Source organism: Vanessa tameamea, chromosome 21 (genome assembly GCF_037043105.1).
Source record: "Vanessa tameamea isolate UH-Manoa-2023 chromosome 21, ilVanTame1 primary haplotype, whole genome shotgun sequence".
Classification (NCBI taxonomy): Eukaryota; Metazoa; Arthropoda; class Insecta; order Lepidoptera; family Nymphalidae; genus Vanessa; species Vanessa tameamea.
The window spans coordinates 5,634,496-5,658,130 of record NC_087329.1 but is presented as its reverse complement, the minus strand read 5'-3'; the positions used below and the strand labels follow the sequence as shown (position 1 = coordinate 5,658,130).

The 23,635-nt window shown below is 31.2% G+C and overlaps 2 protein-coding genes across 2 annotated transcripts in view; one reads left to right on the top strand and one right to left on the bottom strand.

Annotated features, from left to right (window-relative positions):
- Positions 1-23,635, top strand: part of Flo2 (Flotillin 2) — a 255,373-nt gene that overhangs the window by 56,709 nt on the left and 175,029 nt on the right. The gene's annotated exons all lie outside the window — the stretch shown is intronic.
- On the bottom strand, positions 4,276-22,942 carry LOC113395526 (glucose dehydrogenase [FAD, quinone]-like). The gene is made up of 5 exons (XM_026633122.2): positions 22,881-22,942; positions 20,665-20,875; positions 16,864-16,974; positions 6,068-6,212; positions 4,276-5,990 (listed from the first exon to the last, which is right to left on the bottom strand). Exons 1-5 carry the CDS (start codon positions 22,904-22,906, stop codon positions 4,627-4,629), a joined length of 1,857 nt encoding a protein of 618 aa, XP_026488907.2. The 5' UTR covers positions 22,907-22,942; the 3' UTR covers positions 4,276-4,626.

Here is a 23,635-nt window from a genome sequence, read left to right as displayed (position 1 = left end):
TCGAAAGTCATTAATTATCGACCTTACTTATAAACGGCGTTTAATAGGTATTTATGAACAATTATTGGGCTTATGTGGGCTCTTATTTTATCATCCGAACTCTAGTTATAATGTGTTAAAATAGTCGTTAGTATTTCGAAGCAAATTAAATACATCTAAAAAGATTATGAGCATAAGTATATATTGCATAAGAAATAATATTCTCATATATCTTTGTATGCTTGTGTGCTTTTAAGAATACGTGTGTTTGTGTTTGCTTATTTATTTACACACACTATTACAGGATTACTTTTATGCAATTAGTAATATCAGTCCGTAAAAGAATCTAATAAATCGATATTGACCTACTTCAAATTTTTATATATCTTTGTTTTTTTGAAATTATATGTATTTTGAATGAAAGGTATATACCATCGTCTCCAAACATTTGTTTGGATATTGAACGCGTCATATATTAATTACTCTAAGCTGCCTAATTAAGCATAAAATTCTATTTAACTGCTTTATTATGATAAATAATCTTTACACATTTATATTATAAGAAAAAACTGTATCGAATAATTGTCAAGATAAACACGGTCTTCAAGAAAATCTATCAATCTTCTAATTCTGTAACGAGGTAGAATATTTTGGTTCCGGAATTTTTTTTTTATTTGACGCAGTTTATTTTACTTAGTCAATATTAATTCGCTTTGGATGGGCACGTATATTAAAACAAATGAGAAATGACTATACTAAATACGAGCTGTCAATGAATATTATTAGTAGGTGTTGACAAATAACTAATAACAAGGAAGGATATAGGCTTTTTATGCCGAATATGTGAAAACGCTAGCTAAACCGCTGGCGGCAACTAGTGTACAAGAAATAAATATGTATACATATCTAACAGGACAGTCACGCGCCCTCAATCCCAGATGCCTATCCGATCCGTAGGCGTCCTAAACACGTCCTACAAGATCCCGTCGACAGACTCACTGCCGACAATTCTATTTCGATAGGCAACTCAGATAACACACACCGACCCCGCCGGCGGGGTCGAGGTCCCTCTTACTTACCCACTCGTGGACGCCTAGGCGTACTACGATAAATGCACACCGCATTCTTCGTCCGGCCTCACAGGAGGCACCTTTAGGATGCGCGTATTCTGAATTCCCAACATCAAGGCTTGACTAGTTTAGCTCACCTACCCCGCCCGGCGACGCTGTAGAGGCCATTAGGGCCAACAGCAATACACAGTTCGAAAAAAAACCACGAGCGTTAGGCTTACAGCAGGTTTTCTTCGGATGCGTTCGAGACTGTCTAGTTGGTAAATAATCTACACACTCGATGTCTGTTATGTAAAACACGAACGCTTGTTATGTAAAACAGTTCAAAGAAACTGTTCTACTTTGTTAAATTATAATGTTATTATTCAGCAGTTTCATTTTTATATCGAATTGGAGGCGATTCGATTATTTTATTCACATTTTTGGGATATTTATGTGCTTGAGTGTAGCGTGAAGGTGTAGAGTATGTTGTTGAATAACCCAGATATATTTGGTATGTAGTTTACATAGTGTTTTATTGAAAACAGAGTAACAACGCCGATTTATTGCCGTTTCTTCTTGATATAATCCACATTTCAAATCTAAATACAAAAGTTATTTTTTATTTATTTATTAAGTTTTGATTTTTAACCGACTTCAAAAAGGAGGAGGTTATGAATTCGTCTGTATTTTTTAAAATTTTAATTCGTATCCGATTTATTCTTCCACTAACATGTTTCAAGAAATAAAATTTTCAACGCTTCTTGCGTTGTCAAAAATTATCATTATAATTATTTTACATAATATGATGCATCTTAAGTTAATTAAAAGTTTTATGTATAAAGTAATTTTATTTAAATTACTATGTTTTATTAATTAATTATTACAACTATAAAGCTATACAAGTATTAGTTTAATATGTTTCGTTTGGCAAACATAAAATTTAAGTACTGTTTTTACATAATATAATCGATTTATATGTCATAGGAGAGTGAAAACGAGCTGGAGAGCATTTTTCTTCATGGTTTGGCTCATATTTCATGTGTTTAGAATTAAATAAGAGAATTATGTATTCCCAAAATCCAGTTTCAAAGGCAGACAAACGCTATATTGCCCCCAACGCCTTGCAAATTAAATAACGCCCCTAATTAACAACGCATGTTATCGCACCACGGTGGCAGATATGATCCTTAATGTTTTGAAGATCAATATCTCGAAAACATGATGTCAGCCATATGATATATTCATATAGAAATTTTATTTGCGAGCTAAATTTTCATTTGTTTTAGAAATAAGAATCCTTCTAGATCAGTGATTCCCAAAGTGGTCCAGGTGGACCCCCAGGGGTCCACGGGAGACTTGCTGGGGGTCTACGTAGGCGTGAATAAAAAATGTTAATGGGGGTCCACGTAAATTTATCTGCTTTTGACAGTAAAGTGCAAAAATGTAAGCATAGTTTTTATAAGGGCCTACCTACATTGTTTTAAGTACCTAACTAAGCAGATAATATTTTAATAAGGCAAGCGACTGTTACTTGTCCAAACTTGCGTATTCGATATTAAGTACAATTTCGTGTACAGACTTGCAAAGCGCTATCCGCCCGTCAATGCTTAATGCTTGTTCAGACATGAACTTGATCACCACTATAAATACTTGATGCCAAAGGTACCTTTTTTCTTTTTTTTTTTCGTCATCAGTTTGAGAGAATCACTAACAAATTCATAGATTTTAATTGCTGAAATACTCGTAGGGTTACTAAGGATAGAATTAAAAGCACCAATATTAAACAAATTTAAATTTAGTTCATATTTTAGTGTTTCTCTCAAATTGTGGTTACAGACACATGCCAATAAGTGGTCCACGAGAAAAATAAGTTTGGGAACTAATGTTCTAGATCAAGGCTGCTCAACCCCAGGCCCGCGAGATACACAAAATAAGTAAAAAACCGTATCCATTAAAAAAAACATAAACTTGTCCGTGTCAACTCGCATTGTAACCGGTCAAATGGTATCGAAGTTTTTTATTTATTTCGTTAATTTACTTATTTAACCTTTATATACGTGGAATTATAATATGTAACACAATACACATTTTAATTTATTTGTTTAAATTCATATTTCTTCATAAAAATGTATACATGCAAATCTTGTCTATACTAGTAGGTACTCTAATTTGCAGTAGTAAGGATTTATGTGTGTAAATATTTCTGTTAGAGCATATTTGCCGTCCTCCTATATTATATATATATTAAAAAAAATTAAAAAAAAAACACTCAAGATAATGTTGCTTAAATTATTTTAATTTTTATCACACTTGAACTAATACATTAAATAACGATGAAAATAAAATTGTTTAAATATTATTATTTTTTATTTTATTAGTGACTTGATATAATTTCTAAGTGTTGGACCCGAATTCGCACGGGTACAGATAACGTATATACTTTGTATTTTGGTTTATATTTGTAAGGTGGTTACTTGGTGATAGGGCTTTGTGCAAGCCCGTCTGGGTAGGTAACACGTATGCATCAGATATTCTACTGACAGTCATTCCTGTTTGAAGGCAATAAAAGGCACTAGGGATACGACATTTTAGTACACAAGGCTGGCGCATTTTCGATATAAGGAATGTTTAATATTTTTCTATATGATAATTATCTAATGTCTTTGGGCGTGAAGATCATTAGTTGGCCCATTTGCTCGTTCGCCTACCTATACTATAATAAATATATATGTATGTATGTATTGTTTGAATATTATAATACAGTTAGAATCTAATTAAAGAAAATACATCCATCTGTATAGAACTCATACATTTTTACATTACTTAATATTATTAAAACAAAGTAAAAATACATGTTTGGTTATACTTGTATTTATAAATGTATATGTAAATACAATTAAGAATTTATAGTAACAGGAAAAATCTAACTTCTATGGCAAACGCTGCCAAAACTCAACGCAATAAAACTATAGAAGCTGGTTATGTATGCTATATATAATATATGTATAGATACGATGTGTAGTGCCGTTTATAAATTGCTTTATAACAAATTCCAACACTTGTTATAGTTTATTTTATTTCAGATAAATTAAGATATACAACATTTTGTTAAAAATATATTTTTATTTGTAACATTTCTTGAATGTTATAAAACAAAATCGTGGTGTAAAGGAATAAATTATAAATGAACAATGACCTTGAAAAACTTTGTTTTCATATTATATTGAAAGCCTAAATCACCCAAAACATGCAAATTGATGAAATTAACAAATATTACAACTGTAGTGTATTGGAAATTAAATAACGAATGATACTGCATGTAAATAAAAAAAAGAAAAACAAATAACAACATTATTAAGGTTCAATGTTATTACATCGTATAAAGTTATTTTTATAATAATTGTTCAAGACTTTCTAAGCCTTTACTTTAGCTTGGAATTCGGTTTCATAATCAAATTTGACGTTTTCTAATTTATTATTCGTACATACACTTTAGATTTAATGCTACGAATTTGTTAATTACTAATACTTAAAATAAGGGTTTTAAATAGTGAGTTATTTATTTATTTAATTAATTTTAGTATTATATTTTTATCTATATTGGAATTCCCCAATCTTCTTTTATCATATCAGCCGCATTTTCGGCTACCATCATAGTTGGTGCATTTGTGTGACCCGCTGGAACTTGAGGCATAACACTCGCATCGACTACCCTAAGCCTCTTGATTCCGTGTACTCTTAAACGGGAATCTACCACAGCTTCTGGGTCACTACTCGGTCCCATTTTTGCAGTGCAGCAGTGATGGTATATAGTGTTTGTTATTGTTTTCATTGCACATATCCAGTAAGGGTCTGAATCGAATCTGTGATGTGCACATCGAGGTATTGGAATATCGTGTAATTTGCTACCAAATTTCTGAAAGGCTTTCGTTTTAGACAGTTGTATGGTTTTTCTTATGCCATACAATATGATATTTTCATCGTGACCTCCGTCTGTGAAATAATTAGCATATATTATAGGTTTATCAAACGGGTTATTACTTCCCAGAGCTATACGGCCTCTCGATTCAGGAAGTAGCAACATAGGAAACACCATCCAAGTATGTCTGTCATGTATGGGCTTATAAACTGCGTCATATATATTTTCGTCTATAGAAAATGCATATTTATATGCTGATTGAGAAACTAAAGAACCACCAACAAAGATAAGTTCTAAATCAGGGTAGCCGTCTTCATTTTTTTCATCCTTGGTATTAATAAATGCTAGAGCTTCTGTTCCCGTTGGTGCTGATAGAGGTCCTGTATGTTGCGAGAAGTAATCAATAACGTTGTTCAGAGTAGCTATATTTTCGAACCTTATTGAATCAGTACTATTAATAAGAAAAGTAAGGCCACCTAGTGCCCAATGATCTTGGAGGTTATATCCCACCGGGAGATCGATAAGAGTCGTAATATTTTTCTCAGTTAAGTGTCCTTTAGGTCCAATTCCACTTAACATCAAAAGTTGAGGTGAATTAATAGCGCCTGCGGATAAAATTACTTCTCGTTTTGCTTTGATACGATACTTTTTTCCCTCTTTTACAAATTCTACACCATAAGCTTGTTTTTTCCAGGGGTTTATAAGAATTTTCGTAACCATCGCTTTCTTGATTATATGAAAGTTTTCACGGTTTTTAATCGGGTGAAGAAAAGCCCGGCTCGCGCTCATTCTTGTGCCATTTTTCATCGTGAATTGGATGTGAGAATATCCAATTTGTTTTTCTCCATTATAGTCGACAATCTTGCCTCCGGTTTCTACTCCTGCCTGCAAAAATGCATCAGATAGTGGTGTTCGCCAATGAGAGTTTTGTATGTTAATTGGACCTTTCGTTGAATGATATTTAATGTCCTTAGCCAATTCATCAATTTGCATGTTCTCTGACTTCTTGAAATATTTTAACACGCTGTTATAATCCCAACCTGTAAATGTATACGTATAATAAATTTAAAATAAGTATAAATTTTATTTTGTTACTATATTGTTATCAACTATTTACCTGTGTTTCCATTTGCAGCCCATTTGTCATAATCTCTTCGATTACCTCGCGTATGCATCATAGAATGTAGTACGGAAGATCCCCCAACGACTTTGCCTCTCGGCCAAGAGCATCGTCCAGAACGCATGCCCATACAAGCGGCCTTCTGTAAATGGAAAGGCCAAAGTTTTATGATCGTTTCTTTTCCTCGAAGTACCTATTGTGCAAGGATTATATTTATTAGAACATCCTTATCTATAAATTTGGAAGTATCGAGGAAATGTTGATATTGAACGAATGTCGTTTGTAGTCATAGCGACATTCTTGCATACTTCACTATTTGGAATTTAACAAAAAAACGCTAAGTTGTTGTGGAATTTTCTTTGGTCTTTTTGATTTTTTTAAATACCAATGAAATTATTGGAATCGTCGACTTTTTTAAAGCCTTGAGTACGATCGATACCTTCATGTGTCTTGTAATTCTCTGTTCGAGTGAATATTTTATGGTGTATCGAGAATTATAGATATACTGCAAGTATCCGCGTTGAGTTTTACTAACCTTATCGTCCTTGTTGATTTCTTCCGTGTCATGCAAATCTTATTACAACATGGAATGAACTAATTCAATTATGAGATCTCACTATAATTTTGTTCTGCGTATATGTATATTGGTATATTACTTTGTCACTTGACCAATTGAAGCTGATATTTTAAGTACGCGTTTGGAGAATCTAAGCAATGTGTATACGATACCATTTTGTTTTCAGAGTTTTAATTGAAATATATTATAGTAGTAGTATAATATAATAGTATTTTCGTAAGCAATAACAATAAAATATAAAACAAATATTGTTTGATTGATACTATGGATAAAATACAGACAAGGAAGAATCTTATGGCTGAGACAGAGGAAAGAAAAATTAGGGAAGAAAGGTAGAGTGCACTTGCTATAAACAAACATATATAAATGTATTATAAATTGAAATATTCTATACTTTTTATATGTAATTATAATTGCAAGGTCCAATAGTATAATAATAATAGTAGTGGGAGACGGAAAACTATTCAATGATTTTAACTCGACCACAAAGGAAAGGTCATATGGCAAAAACAAACAAAAATATATGATAAAATACTAGAAGATTAATAATGTAATAAAAATGTCAATTCAAAGCGCAACGTGAATTGAGAAATAAGTACATGTTTAATATAAGTTTATTAGGTAGTTTAAGATTCACATTAAAGTTAATAATAACAAATAGTAAACTACAAATGGTGAATCTTAAAACATTTTATTTCTAACTAAGACTTATTTTGTCTCTAAGTTGATACGAAGGAAATTACGGAATATAATGTTTGTTTATGGTCTAGTGTATTAGACCATTAGTGGAATTTGTGACATACCACACTAGGCGAAAATTAAAGACCATCAGAAAAATATAATATTCGAATAGGAAAATATTTTAATCAAATATTGCATTTTTTTCGATATAATCAAATTTTATGTAATTGAATAATAAAAAACAACAATTTTATTACGATATAGAATTATTGAAATGCCAGAGAACAAAGAAAGATGTCGAACAAGTAGTTTTGATATTTGCTGAGCAAGGAAAAGGAAGTTTTTTTTTAATAATACGAACAGCAAACTTCTTGGTACTTGGATAATGCCATGGGTTTAAATGCCGTTATTTTAATATACATAATTGTCGATCCGGAATTCATTATTCACTGTATTGACCTACCGGATGAACGATCCTTAAATGGATTGTTATTTATGTTTTTATAATTGATATTTAAATCTACATATGATTGATAGTTATTCAGTTACAAACGTGAAAAATATGAGAAGGTCAGGAATTAAAAGAAATTGCATATTTGATTTAATGGAATTTGAATTATTGGATTTAGCGTAAGACATTCAAAGCCGGTAAGAGGGCGACTCTGTGTGATCGATGTCTTTCGTTTCTCAAATTAACAATTTGTATGTATATGGTAAACTATATAACCCACCAGGAGTCGATCGGAGGAACCAGCAATATATATTAATTAATAATAAACTCATAATACATAATTTAAAGACCAGGACCATCACACTGTTTGTATAAAGGTATCGTGTAATTTTCTGACACACACTTATACGTGAAGTGTGGTACGGTCATTGGGCGCCAATTCTAGAAACAAAGTGTAATTTTATCGCAATCGATTCGAAATGTAATCGTGGGCGTTTAGCCGTTTTCCTATTCTACTAACATAACGATTGCGGTTCGGTCAGAGTTCGATCGGAACAAGATCGAGTATATATCATAACCGTTATAATTTAGTAGAATTCGTCACTAGCTACGATTAAGCTGAGAATTATTTTTGTTAAATTTTATCGAAGATGGATCGGAATAGAATCGAGAAAGTATCGTAATGTTTATAACTGACCTCGATATTGTAGAATTGACCCGTTTTATAAAGCACATATTCGTAATCAAACACAATAGGATCTAAATGTTATATACAAATGTTATTTACATAGAACAAATCACGACAGTTTTTTTTGTGGAATAACCGTATGAGCAATACAACACACTTTATTTTAATACCGAATAAGTAAATTTGGGGAATTCACTCAAGGCTTCAAAGTAGTCGAATTACAAATAACTTACGTGATATTCTAGAAATGAGTAATAACTTAGCTTTGTTTATTTTGTGATTTTTGATCTTATGTTTTTAATTATTTAAAAAATATCAGTAAACTTTAAATGATTAAATGAATTTAATTTGTTCATCCGAATCAATTTTATTTTATAATAAATATATTTAATATTTAAAACATTGTAAAAAATTATTAATATATCAAATTTATCAATATCTACGTGTCAAGGATGCAAATATCTATTGGTAATCTATCTGCCATTTAGATATTTTATAATGAAACTATAATAAAACGCACATTGGTTGAACGACAGACTAGCCAAAATAAGCATTTACTATTATTATTATTAATATAATTAATCGTGTAGAAAATATATACAAACGAAATGTCTTGAGTCACTGATTATTACAAACGAATAGCTTTAATAATGCATTGAGAAATTCTGTTTTGAGTCAACTTGCGTTTTATAGGATATTCACAAAGAAAGGATTCTGCGTAATTTTAATAAGCATTGCACGAGATCAATTGTCAACTTTACCCGATAAATATAATTAGCCAACAAAAGAAATGGTCGAATGTCAATTTCGGTTGAATAAACCGTGTCCCGCTGAAAACGTACTAATGCCTGTACTATAATATTATATACGTGAAAGTAAACTCTGTCTGTCTGGCCGTCCGTTGCTCTTTCACGGCCAAACCACTGGATCGAATTTGAAGAAATATATAATAATAATGATCAATAATAAATATATATACTACAATAGTTCTTACGACATGTTTGCTGCATTCATTATTAAATTATATTTTAATAAAAAAATATATGAAATGGTATTTGTTATGTGTTGTCTTATTTAAAGTTTAAACAGTGAATCATAGAAACAACGAAGTCATCATTTAGTAAATAAACTTAAAAATCAATTAAAGACTCAACCTGACCTTTAGCTATTAAACATATGTATAACTATATACAAAATTACAACACCACCCACCATATATGCTATGAGCTATCCTCATCTACACCGTTGGTTGCCCGGAAGAGCCGCCAAAAAATTTATTTAGTTTGGATCCATGTTGTAATTATTTATTTTCTATGTGTGGTATACAATAAAGTATAAAGTAAAGTAAAATTTAAGGAAATCTCAGAATCTTAAAATATGTCTCTTAGTAGATATTTAATAAATTTTATATAGACCTATATGATTTTTTGGATTTATATGAATAATTATTGGCATCAAAGATTATAAATTTAAAACAGTAAATTAATGGTCGGTAATTTGTTAGACAATTCTGTCGATGATTTTTTTTACGCGAATAGAGCCTTTCCGGTTTCATTTCCTGATTTATTAAGTGTATATGGTTGCTTTACCTTTATTTACAATTGGACGCCGTAGCGAGTAAGTTAAAAGTTTTTTAAATAAAATATTTGAAAAATAAAATATTATTTTAATATCATTATACTAATTACTGTTTCACTAGACCTAACCAATAAATACCTAATTACAGTTGAATTAGATTAAAGTCTAATACTTAAGAAAACGAACTATTTATATTGTCAAATTGACCGCTTGCATTTTGGGATGAGTTGATGATGAGATGATAGAGATGATGCAACGGGGCGCGAATCCCGAAAATCAAAATGTCGACTACATTCCATACATAGCCAGGTAATGTAGACATACATAGTCGGGTCACCCCAGGATTTCCGAAGAAAAAATACATCATATTAATTTAGTATCAAATCTTAATTTGACGGCTATTACGACTGACACAGGTATAGATTTTTTTTTTTTTAGTTTTAGAGGTGGCAAACGAGCAGGAGGCTCACCTGATGGAAAGTGACTACCACCGCCCATGGACATCTGCAACACCGGGGGGCTTGCAGGTGCGTTGCCGGCCTTTCAGGAAAGAGTACGCTCTTAGATATAGCAAATGAGGCATTACAGAATGCCATTGGTATATTATGTTATCTTTTTATAATACCTCATAATAGATTTTTTATAGACGAACAAGTGACAAAAATATTATAAGCACTCCACATCATTCCTGAGCCATGATACCATTACACATATACACAATTATCAATTTATTAAATTGAGGTTTGTCCTAACAACTTATGAATAAATAAGTTTTTAAAATGGTAAAGGGTATGACATTAACAAACCTGAATTGTTCGATAAAAGATAATTTTAAATGTTCCGTTTCAAATTTACTTCAAATGTAAACAAAAAAGTGCAAACGTTAGAAAAGGTGCTACATTATTTGCTTAACTCTGCCTCGTCGATTTATAGGTGGAAAGACCTTTGATATTACGAAAGCGATAAACGAATGTTAAATAACACTCGCACTGTTTGCAACTATTTCCGTTCTCAGAAAATCCAAATAAACGTTTGCGATAACGTTAACATTGCAAGTGTTTTTAGTACTAAATATATTCTGTCGATCGATTTTGTAAAGTACAATGCGATTGTAATCGTTTCTTGCCGATGCCTATTATTTATATTGAAGTATTATTATGTGTGGTCTTTAATACAAGTAACTAATTAAATGCCGCTAAAGCTGTGATCGTCGACCTGTTGAGGTAATGAGGTCGCTAGAACCGATTTCTTCAGTTAACTATAATTTGTTAAAATTTTTCCTCATTTCCGTCATCGGTAATGGAACTAATCTTAGTTACGTCAAGTGGCTCTGAGAGTCTCCTTCGATGGATCGTGATCTGAATCCTAATTTCATACATAAGGTCGGTAGATAAGCTATATAATAATATTATAATGTGATAAATATCGCTGTACAATTTATGGACCGTCTCGGTGATCTCGTAACCTCCTAAGAGTTTTGCGACTTTCCAGTTCATTTTAAATTTCAAAGTTCAGTTTTTATTCCTTATTATATTACTTTTACAAAATTTGAACAAAAAAACAATAATATTACAGAATTCCCTGAGGTCTTCTTAAAAGCAAAGGGCCACATTCATGAAACCTTAATAATTCAATTGTCTATAGTCATTTGAAATGTATTGATCGCAGTGTTAGGTCACTAAGGTGATATATGAAAAGTGAAAAATGAAAATGAAATTATTGTCTAAATAAGAGGAATATTGATCGTACCACGTACCAACAAGTGTTATACAACAAGTGAAGCTGAATATGGATGACTATAAAGCGAGACGAAGACAAAGAAAAATATTGATCTAAGGGATCACAAATAAAGGAATAAGGAATGATTGAAAAACAAACAGCGGTAGCTCCAAGAAAATAGCATAAAGGCTATATTGAGGCTAGATAGGCTTGATTATGTCAATGACCTTTATATTTGTTTTTATGTACTTGTATATATTCTGCATTTATATGTAGCATTAATTTTAAAATGATTATTGCTTGTTTTAGGGTTTTGGTTGTTTGTTTTCAAAGTCAAAGTCAAAGTCAAAAATCTTTATTCAATATAAATTGCAACTTCAACTTTGTTTTGTTTGTTTGTTTGTTTGGGATTAAAATTATCGCAAATAATCACCACTATCACCTCCTAACGGGAATACGTCGAATTACCATTAACCCTGTATATAACATGTAGCCTTCTCTAGTATTCTCGACAACTGATATTATGCGTGCCGTCACATGTACAAGGACGGGGAAGACCTCTACTCTCTTAAAACCAATGCTCGTCTGACTCTTGGAGAAGGGATTTTAATATTAGATAACATAAACGTGATGGATGTTTTTTTTTTCTGTGTTATGGAAGCAGACAAAGGTCTTGAGAGGATGGAGCGTGCGTGGAAGAGTAGGAAATATTATGGGTCGCTTACGCGCACCTTCGAGTAGTTACACGATGGATAGTATTTTTGTTCATAGCAATTATAATATCTATAACGTCTATGTTAAATAGATGGTTTATAAAAATAAAAAAAAAAAAACAATTTCCATGTAAATATTATTCCATATGTATATTCGAAAGTGACTTTCCTGGTTTGTTTCGCTTTCACGTCTTAACTTCATGAAAATTATCATGAACTTTGTCAGGGTCACAGATAAGAGAATATTATTATCTTAAAAACCCACGCCCAGCCACCCCTGTGTCTTAATAGTAAAATTGGAAAAACATTAAAACAATTGCCTTATCGTATAGCAATCGTATGTTTTATTGCACGATATATATTGATTGCCAGACAACGAATATTATTGTTTTCAACCATCCTAAGTCCAATGTATATTATATGTTTATTACGAGGAATGAAGCAGTTTTTTTTTACCGTCTCGGTAGAAAGAAAAACAATACATCACTTTGTAAGATAAGTATTTCGTAATTTTAAAGATACCCAAAGTTTTTATGGCGATGCCATTGTTTTCGTTACCTGTCTGCCATTAATCGTTTAATCCTTAATCGAAAAAAAACATAGCTAGCGAAATATATTGCGGTTTTATCTTATTTTAAATAATAAGTACTTCTTTAAAGTATTCTATATTATAGAAACATTTTAACAATATTTTAAATGTTTTTATTGTTGATTTAAATGATATTTTTATGCGTTTTTGTATCAAATGATTAAGTACTCGATTACGTTTACTGATTGCAACGTCATTGATTCCAATTTAATGACGATACGACATTTTTTCATGTTTATGAATTATTATGATTATGAATTATGTTTATAGAGGAATAAACCCATATGCCAGCCTGAACACATAAATAAAAAAAAATACTACTCAAAATAACTTTGCTCTCTGTAAGTTTATTTTGACAATTCGAATTTCGAAATATAATATACGACATCATTGTATCCGTAATATTACACGCCACTCATGTCCAAAGCCTTGAAGCTAATAAAATGTTTTAGAACGATTTTTGTTTAATAAAACTGCATAAGGTCAATGTGATTGCCGAAACGAACCTGATGAAAATTGGAATAATTAATTAGTGACATTTCATAACATATTTAACATCCAAAACATTTAATTGTTAATTATACGTATACGAGTAATAGTTGAAATAACATTTTTTTACGCGCTTTGTTCTGTTTCGTTCAAAATAGGCGCGTTTGCTGAGCGCGTTTTCAATATTAAATTATGTAAATGTAAATAAAATTATTTAACATAATTTTATTTAACTTTCTTGTACGTAGTATAGGAGAATATAACGTGTACATTAAGCGATTACAACTAAATCAAGAAAGATTCGTATCATAATTACATTTTAAAATTATTTCATTTATCGGTATATGTGTGTTAGGTTAGGTTACGATCTATCTTTGTACAACCATTACTATTTATTATATTTGGTGGTAGGGCTTTGTGCAAGCCCATCTGGGTCCACCCACTCATCAGATATTCTACCGCCAAATAACAGTACTCAGTATTGTTGTGTTCTGGTCTGAAGGGTGAGTGAGTCAGTGTAGTTACACTACTAGTGCCTGTAGTTACAGGCACTAGGGGCATAACATCTTACTTCCCAAGTTTGGTGGCGCATTGGCGATATAAGGAATGGTTAATATTTCTTACAGCGCAATTGTCTTTGGGCAGTGGTGACCACTTACCATCAGGTGGCCCTAATGCTCGTCAGCCAAACTATACCATAAAAAATAATATATTTAATTGATTTGCTCCTTCAAGATTTCCCAGTAGTACCAATTTCACTTTATTTCATACACGTCTTTGTAATTCCAACCTGGAACATTGACATTTTCTCAACAAAATACATACAAAAAATTTGACTAGTCTAGCAATTGTTATAAGATTTTGGGCATTGTGTGTGTGTTATTAATAACTAAAACCCAAAATAAAAAAATACGAATGAAACGCGAAGGTTATTGCAAAGACGTTTTCGTAGTTTATAATTAATTAAAAATATTCATATAATTGAGGGATTAAAATGCCATTTCGGCTATTAATAAAAATTAAAATAAATATCAATACTTTATTTTATGAATTAACAGTAATAATAGACATTTACGATAGGTAACTTCGGTCATGCTCATAAATATATTTTTTTAATTAATATTATAATACATGTGAATGTTTGTATATTTGTTATTTAAATAAGCAGGAACTAATCGCCAGGCTGATTCTAATAAATAAGTACTTACTATGCTTTCGTTTAGTTAAGACACTTACATTACATTTGTAACATCACCCGGATACAGTAATGTTCTATATATTTACAAAAAGTTATTGTTCAGTTCGCAGATTTTACTATAACTAAGTAATTCTGTATTTAGCAGCTTTTGTGATATTAAGTCGTTAGTGGGTGGAACCCGACATGACGGCCGCGCGAGAGCTGCGCGAGGTACTGGAGTATTTGGATATTGCAGCGTGACTTTATTATTATTTTATATATAGTCCTAAAATAAAAGTAGCCTAAGTAATTGCTTATTACATCAGCTATTGGCTAGAGGAAGTGCCATCAAAATTGGTCCAGCCGTTCCAGAGATTAGCAGGAACAAACAGATAGACAGAAAGATCGACAAAAATTGTAAAAAAAAATGTACCGTGTATATATATATACGCATTTAGTAAAAAGCTGTTATTTTAATAATACTAACAGACTCTCAAATTTTATTATATGTATAGATTTTAAATTGAAGAGCATACATAAAAATAAAAAGAAACATACGGATAGACATTAAAAAAAATCTTACGTTTTTCCGACTAGGAATGTTGTATGTCTTTTCTCTACTAAAATATGCACATATTATACTTCAAATGTATAATTTGTGCATATTTTAGTGCCTTGTTTCTGATTTACTTTGTTTATTGATAAAAACAGCATTAACATCATACTTTATAAGATCTAAACGTAGAGACGGCGGGAAGTGACTTTGTTTTGTACTACTCGAATAAAGTAAGTTTAATATAACCTCAAACTCTAATGCAGCATTAAAAAAGAGGGTTATTGTTGATTGTATATATTTTTCTCTCGTGTAAGTGACTAAGTCAGTATGTAAATAATTATTTGACCCTTGACCCCTGGGCTATTATGGTACCTAAAGTTCAAGCTCTGAGTGAAAGGAAAAATTAAAAAAGTCAAAGCCCTAACTATTGGGGATTTTTAATTTTATTGTCATATATGTCTATCGGAGGGTGATACAATTTAGTTCAAGCTTATCTGGTGAAGTAGCCCAGGAGTAATAATAATAATAAGACGGTCATATTGACGAGTAGGTAATATCAGACATTACATTGAAAAAACTTGGTGGTTAAGTTTTTTATATTATCGTTTATATAATCTTAATCATTTTTACAAAGCGTGATATTAACATATTTTATCACTATTATTGAAATAGTTGCCGTGAAAAATATTTATGTCCTAGAATAACGTGAATTAATTCTGTATAACATATATATATATATATATATATATATAAAGATCACAAGTTAACCGCAAAACCGCCGCGATACTTATTTTCGTGACGACTGGGTTTTTATAAAAATATTATATCGATAATACAGACAAGCTTGTCTGTATCGATGATACGTTTTTATTATTGTATTTTATTAATTAAATTAGTTAAAATATTTAATGGAATAGACGATCCATCGATTTCTGACGATTCCATCTGATGTCTTGCGTAATATTTCTTAAAGTCGACAAAAATACGTTGCTTATTTGGCATTTGTGACGCAAAATATTGAGATTAAATTTAAAAAAAAATTATAGATACGCATAATATACGCCTCATTTTGTTTGTTTGTTTATATAGAATAAACCTGTTTTCGGTTCCATAAACACAAAAGTCTTTACAAATATATGATCTTAATAGGTCTAGTCGTTGTAGTCTTCTTGGTCTGAGTTAAGTCTCGAGCTCCTGTTTGGTCAATAAACGCCATGATGACATGAAATTTTTAGTAGCAGACTTAAAAATCTGTGACCCGAGTACCTCTTCTTGGTGATAGGGCTTTGTGCAAGCCCGTTTGGGTAAGTACCACAAACTCAACTCATAAAAAAAACCTTAAATCGCTAGAGCCGTTCATGTTTATTATTTATTGGACTATAAAAAGGAGAGCATAAAAACTTTGCCTCACTTAAATTTGTGTTTGCGCACGTTTTGATTTATAATAAATATCCGGTGCAAGGTAATTACATGACAGTAAACCGTTCTGGAGATCAACTATTCAATTTTTGCACAAATATTTGCCGAAATCAAATATATCAAGTTTTATGAATTATATATGAAGAATAATCTTACTTGAGGTTCCGTGTGATAGTCCCAGTTGGCGTTTGTAAATTGTAGCATCGTGGCCACGATTGGTATGTCCATAAATATTTGCTCTGCGTCACCAGCCTCTATGAGCAGCACCTGTTAAGGAAAGCATATAAAATTAATTATTTAACTGTCGAACGAAAACCTCTTTTGATGTTGCGGAGAAGATTAAGAAGCCGCTAATATTATTTGGTTTCTGATTTATCAAAATTTGAAACACTGAACGTTCTTATTATATTTAGTCTAATAATATTATATTCCTGTAATAACCAGTAACTGAGCCGCGTCTATACATTGAATATTTTTTGGTATATTTAACATATATTTTATATCAATCAATTACTTATATCAATATATTTGACATTTTTTGGCAATCCGTTACCAATCACGAGAAAACCACTTCGCCGATTTTGATGTAGTATAGCTATCTATTTGTCTGGGTCAACATATTTGCTTAGATAAAATATAAAAACGGTTCGAAAATAAATTACGATGAAACATTTAATTATTGTATATATGTATATATATATATATATATTATATATATTTAAAATTATAATAAACATTTTAAATTTGTACCCTTCCCATATATGTAAATACTATGATCCTCTGCCCAAAGGTTGCCTGGAAGAGATCGCTGCTGAGCGATAAGGCCGCCTGTTGCACCTCATGCAACTTTTTGTTTCAATATTGTAATTTTTAGTTTTAAGTTTGGGTGCAATAAAGTATAAATAAATAAATAAATAAATAAAATTTGGTTGGTAACAAAATGTTTTTACTTCCGTAACTATTGTTAGATTTAACGAGATTTTAATTATTAGAAAAGGTATAATGCAATACCTTTACTAATAATAATTGTATAATATAATTTTCATTAAAACATGCGTGAAACCGCCGAGCTTATCTAGTAGCTATTATTATATATTACTCTTTTATCGGTAGCATATAAAGATCAAATGAAATAAAATATTTGTTTCTGATTCTGAGAATAACTCGGAACTTGCACGTACACTAGAAAAAAGATCACGACACGTACATTTGACTGAGAAGTTTCAAAACCCATCTTTTACGGTTTTGAGCCAGTGGTTCGCGTCGAAAATAAAATTTACTAAATGCTAATTGCTTCTTATTTTGTATAGTATTTATTTAACCCGGCTATTATATTTTTTACTATTATACTCCACGCCACTCTCTTTAGCGAGGCTCACAGTCAAAAGCCTTCTGCAGGTCTAAGAATGTCAAATGTAGCGCTCTCCTTTAGTCTCTGTAAGCCTCGATCAAAGTTCTAAGGGCAAAAATGGCGTCCTGGTGTCCGATTCCGGCTGAAATCCATACTGACATCCAGGGACAGTGCAATCTCGGAGGAGCCTGAGGTCGATCACGCTTTCGAAGAGCTTCATGGCGTGACACATGATCTCGATCCCTCTATAACTACCGCAAATCTGTAAACTCCCTCTTCCTTTGTATGCAGTGAAATATAACAAAAGCGCCACTGGTTAGGCTTGCTTCCAGTGTTCAAGATACAGTTAAAGATATAATTAAGCATGTGCCCACCAAGAGAGCCCAACGATTTCCATGCCTCGATCGGTATGCGGCGAAGACAAACCTGAATTTCATCGGGTGTTATTTAAGCAATAAGACCGAGGTTAGGGGGTAGTTCGGGTGGGAGACTCTATGAGTGCGGATTGTTAAGCGGTTCAGAAGTATCCTCTTCATTTCTCCTTCATAGAGGTCCTTCATAGATGTTACAAAGAAACGTGCCCTGGCAGTCCTTGAACCAGAGAAATTTTGCGATATCTTGCGTCGCTTTATCCCGGGCACGTGATAGCTTGTAATGGACTTAATGCTAATTACAATGAGGTGTATTTTGAATTTTAATTAATTATAACCTTCTTTTGCGAATACCTGATTAGAATTTAATTATTTATATACATTGACCTGATAATTGTAATTTATTATCAATTAATCCATTATTTATTTTCATATAATAATTGACTACAACATTTTAAAAAATTGAAAAAAATATTTAAAAAAATACATATAATACAAAAGTTCCTAAAGATTCAAGCGTTATCCGAAAATTTTTAAGACTTTTTCTATTACATATTATTGCTTCAAAGTAAAATTAAATAGAAACAATGAAAATAATAGACGCTTGTACAATGTTACATCGGTCGGGCGGTAGGGATGCGAATAACAGGCTAACTGCTACAAATATCGATTACAAAAATCGTTTTTAAAGATCATTGTTAAGTTATTGTTACGAACGGCGGTCCTTTTGATTGGGGTCTCTTTAGCTGGTCTCTTTTTAGAAAAATAAGTTATAAAAATATATTGAATTCTAATTTGAATTACGCATGCCATCGTTCCATCGACGGTTATATATGTTATATTTTCTGTTTCTCATCTAGCCCGTCTGTCAAAAAGATCAAACTAACTTGAACAGGGTATAGACCGACGGATCAATGGGCCGTCTGATAGTAATTACAGTTTCTTAGATGATAGCACACGTTGGGAATTAAACGGCCTCCTTTAAAAAATAAACACTTTATAATTGCAATCACCAAAAACTGACAAAATAAATTAGAATATCCCACTGTTTCTTTCGTGTCTGAGCTGTTCATTCCGAACGTGTGGTAGAAGTAATAATCAATAAGAAAGTGTAACATTCCTATGTGGAATAAAGATTTCAGTTCGAATTTAAACTCGTCACCATCATCCATAGACTTTGTCGCTTCAAGGAAATATACCAATCCACCACCAACCTTGAGGACTAAGTTGTTATGTCCGTATTTCACTCACCTGATGAGTGTGTGGTACCTACCCAGTAAATGGTAAATGTGTATTAATTTTCCGTTATGTTTTTTTTTTCTTTTAAATTTAGTTATTTAGACAAGCATAAAGTTCTTTCTAAAAATAACTTGCAACACGATTTATTTCTTTTATTTTTAAAACGCTATATTTAAGCGCTTAATATAATCTCAGTACCGCTTGTATCGGTGCCCTTTACGTATTATATCTCAAGAACAAGGGTATTCCCCGACAGCATACCAATGTTGCGGTCTTAATGCATTCTGATTATATTATTCGTATATATCGTACTATGGTTCCTTATAATAAATATATGGTTCTCGATGAAAAGGACGTAAGTTCGTGTAAATTTAATGTTCCTCAACATAATTTCTTCCTTCATGAACTATTTATACTATCCAAAAGGATAATTTTGGATATAGGAACTGTCATTTTAGTCAGTGTTCTACCCCATTGACTATTTTAACTCTAGAACTACTCTGATATAATAACCTTTAATGATTGTCATAAAAATAAAATTAACTAGTTTATTTAATAATATATTGATAAAATTTATTTTATTTAATCCGGAAGCTTAATTTACATATGAATTTTTATAAATGTTCTTGACTATCAAATAACACATTTCGACTAAGTGCACTAAGAAAGTATTCATTAATATGAAACTTCATCCAACCAACACTGTCGAAATATTTTTTGAATACATATATTAAGGTAATTAAACATAGTCATATATACTTAATTGCTTTTTGTTTTGCGTGTGCAAAGACCTAATAATGAAAAGGTAAATGTCTAGTCCGGCGCATCTTCTGTAGTTTTTGTTCTGTTCGTTACGTGTTAGGCATAAAAAAGCCGATGTCCTTGCTTCAAGTTTGCTTCATAACAAATTTCATCGAATTCGGTCCCACGATTTAGCCGTGAAAGAGCAACACTGATTATAACTAATTGAAAAAAAAATTGAACTTGTAAGTTTACCTTGAATTTCTCAACTTCTGTTAACCTGTTACTGAGTACGCACCCAGCGGTACCAGCTCCGATAATAATGAAGTCGTACTCCGAACGAATTGTCTTAGCATCGGGAGGTTCTCCATTATACAGTTCAGCGGAGTCTCTCAGGAAACCCGCGATGCCGTCCAGTATCGTGTTCCATGCTGATACTTGTGTTGATAGAAGTATATATATTGAGCTGCGGGATAATAACAATTGTTGTGAGTTTTTAAGAAGATTTTTATATTGCGTTTTCGCTTGAATATATCGTGATTTATGCTTAATAAGTAAGTGGATGTTACAAGGTTGTTATTTTTTGGAAAAACCTAAAAGTTGTTGTCAAAAAACATAACTATATCTGTTTCTTTGTTTATTTTATAACATTTTATTTATTTTTATTTTATTAGTTGTTATCATACGTCAACGTCATATTTTAAGTTAAGTAGATGTATGATAATTGTACGATAATTATTTTTTTGGGAAGGGCGTGCCCACCTTCGCCCCTGCCTACATATATTCACAATTAAATAACTTATACATACATAAAATAATATTGTTTACAATAAAATAGCCGTAGGAGGTTTTTTCGCACCCATTCATGGTTACCTTGATGATTGATGTTTAGGGAACTATGGGTTAGTTCATAAAATTAATGATACTCTATTTTAGGAATTCGTAGCCAATAATATTATAAGAGTCAAACGAATACAAACAAAAAATCGTACCTTATTAACCTTACAATATTGGTACGATAACGAATTTATATTGTTTCTTAGTAACTAGTTATCGAAGCAGAGACAAGCCTGCGTAGGTATATCAATTTTTTTTTTTTTTGGTTAAATGTTTTCGTACAACGAATCGTGTAAGATTATAGTATCATTCAATATTTATTACCCATATTAATTATAAGTTAAAAAGGAAAAGATATATTTTATGTTTATAAATTGTTAATCTATTCAATAAGCAAGCCATTATACTAGAATCATAGAATATAATTAATTTCTAGTTTCCTAGGGTCGAAATGGCTTTACGAATTTTAGTTTGAAAAGTTTATAACTATTTTTTTTTAAATTTGGAATCGGCATCTATTATGCATCGGCATTACGATCATGCCCTCATTCCGCCGCCATTATTCTCTTGTGTATCTGTGGGTCGTACCATATATACTACGTTGCTTGTCCATGTGAGTGTATGTGCACCCGGCACTGCACACGCATAAAAAATATAAGTATATCTATTTTACGAAACTGTTTTAATTATTCTACTCCTAATTATTTATAGCCTTAAAAAAAATTATTTAAATTGGCTTCCCGTGACAGCTACATTTTTTAAAAATATTGTTTAATTATTTATTACTTTACGGTTAAATAAAAATTTTATCTTGCAAAGGCGATGCGCCAACAGCAAATTTAAATTTGGTGTCTTAAAAGACAATTTCCATTTATCTACTAGTTGAAAAAAGGTAAGAAATTTAGATAATATCAAAGTATTACGATTAAACGTTAAGGACGAAATTAAATATTGATCGATTTCTTGAAAATTCTTTCAGAGACTTTCCTTCAGTTTTTGGTCACATTATCTACAAATTGTAAATGAATCCTATAATAATTATAGGGTGACTGTAAATATTTGGAAATAATAAATATAGTATATTTCAAAAGATTATGTTTGAATTTAGACATTGAATTCCTTTATTGTCAGTGATCCAAATAAAATGTTATAACGAATTAAATCACATTTAATATGCATTACACATGTCAATGTATCTATAATAGAGTCATTTATTTCATACGAATTGTATTAATGAAAAAAATATGATTTTCTAAACGAAAGTAATGTTCGTAATTTTTAACCGACTTTAATCAAAGATGAGCTTTCAATTATATATTTTTTTATATTTATTATTGTGGCGATTAGGATAACTTCAAGGCGGTCCATTTTAATTTAATCGGTAGTCGTTCAAAAAATCCCGATTTGGTACAGAGTGTGTAAACAATGACACAAAATTTTATAAAATACAGTTAATCAAATTATCTTCAGGCAGTTGAAAAGGTGACAGCACCGCCTAAGTATATTAATAATAAAAAAAAAACTCAAAAAATATATTAAAAATAAACATGAATCAGGCAAGGTGGTTCGAAGCTGTCAATGTTATTACGATAACTGTTATATGACTTATATACAAAAAAATTATAAGTAAATACCTTGACAAGACCGTTATGTACTTCATCACGCCTCACATGCAGTATTTACTTATTGAGACACACCAACAAACTGTTTAATAATACAAATTTATTAAAAGGTTCATCAATATAACTTGATACTAAGTACTGCAATTTCAATAAGTATTATTGTGTATTTTTTTGTTTATTTACGTATATGCATATATAGTCTTTAATAAAAGAGCAATACAGTCGAAAGTGCTGGGTATCATGTTATCATAGTTAGTTCAACTGTTATTAGTCTAATGATTGTGACATTTTAATATAATGATTCGATGTGTATTGCGTAATTACGACATCATCGAAAATTGTTATCATATTGATCATGTTATTGATAAAAAATTAAAGTAAAAATACTTTTTAAAAAAAGCTTTTATTTAAATGCTCTAAAAAGAAGAAAATAAAATTTTCCTTTAAAATTTTAACTATCAATTTATAACCTCACTATACACAATTTCTTTAATCATAAAAGCTTGTCGCGAGGTTTTCGTAAGTACATACATAGAAGTATTTCATTAAACTGAAATTAAAAAAAATGAAACTTAGCAGATTAAATTACTAAATTATATGGTACTAGTACTACGGAAGGTTATTACGCGACAAGGTCGTTTGCCGGTTAATTTCGAACAGTCTAAATCTTCAATAACAAGACCTTCTAATGATTTTACCCTACATTAGGCCACGTATGCTTGACCAGCTTCTTGACTAAATAAACAACGGCGTGATCGACAGTACTA

Coding starts and splice junctions, on each gene's coding strand:
- LOC113395526 (XM_026633122.2), bottom strand. CDS start 22,906: ATGAAGTACATAACGGTCTTGTCAAG. Junction 20,876..22,880: donor TACATAACGGTCTTGTCAAG/GTATTTACTTAT, acceptor ATTATCCCGCAG/CTCAATATATATACTTCTAT. Junction 6,213..16,863: donor ACTATCACACGGAACCTCAA/GTAAGATTATTC, acceptor TTCCATTTACAG/AAGGCCGCTTGTATGGGCAT.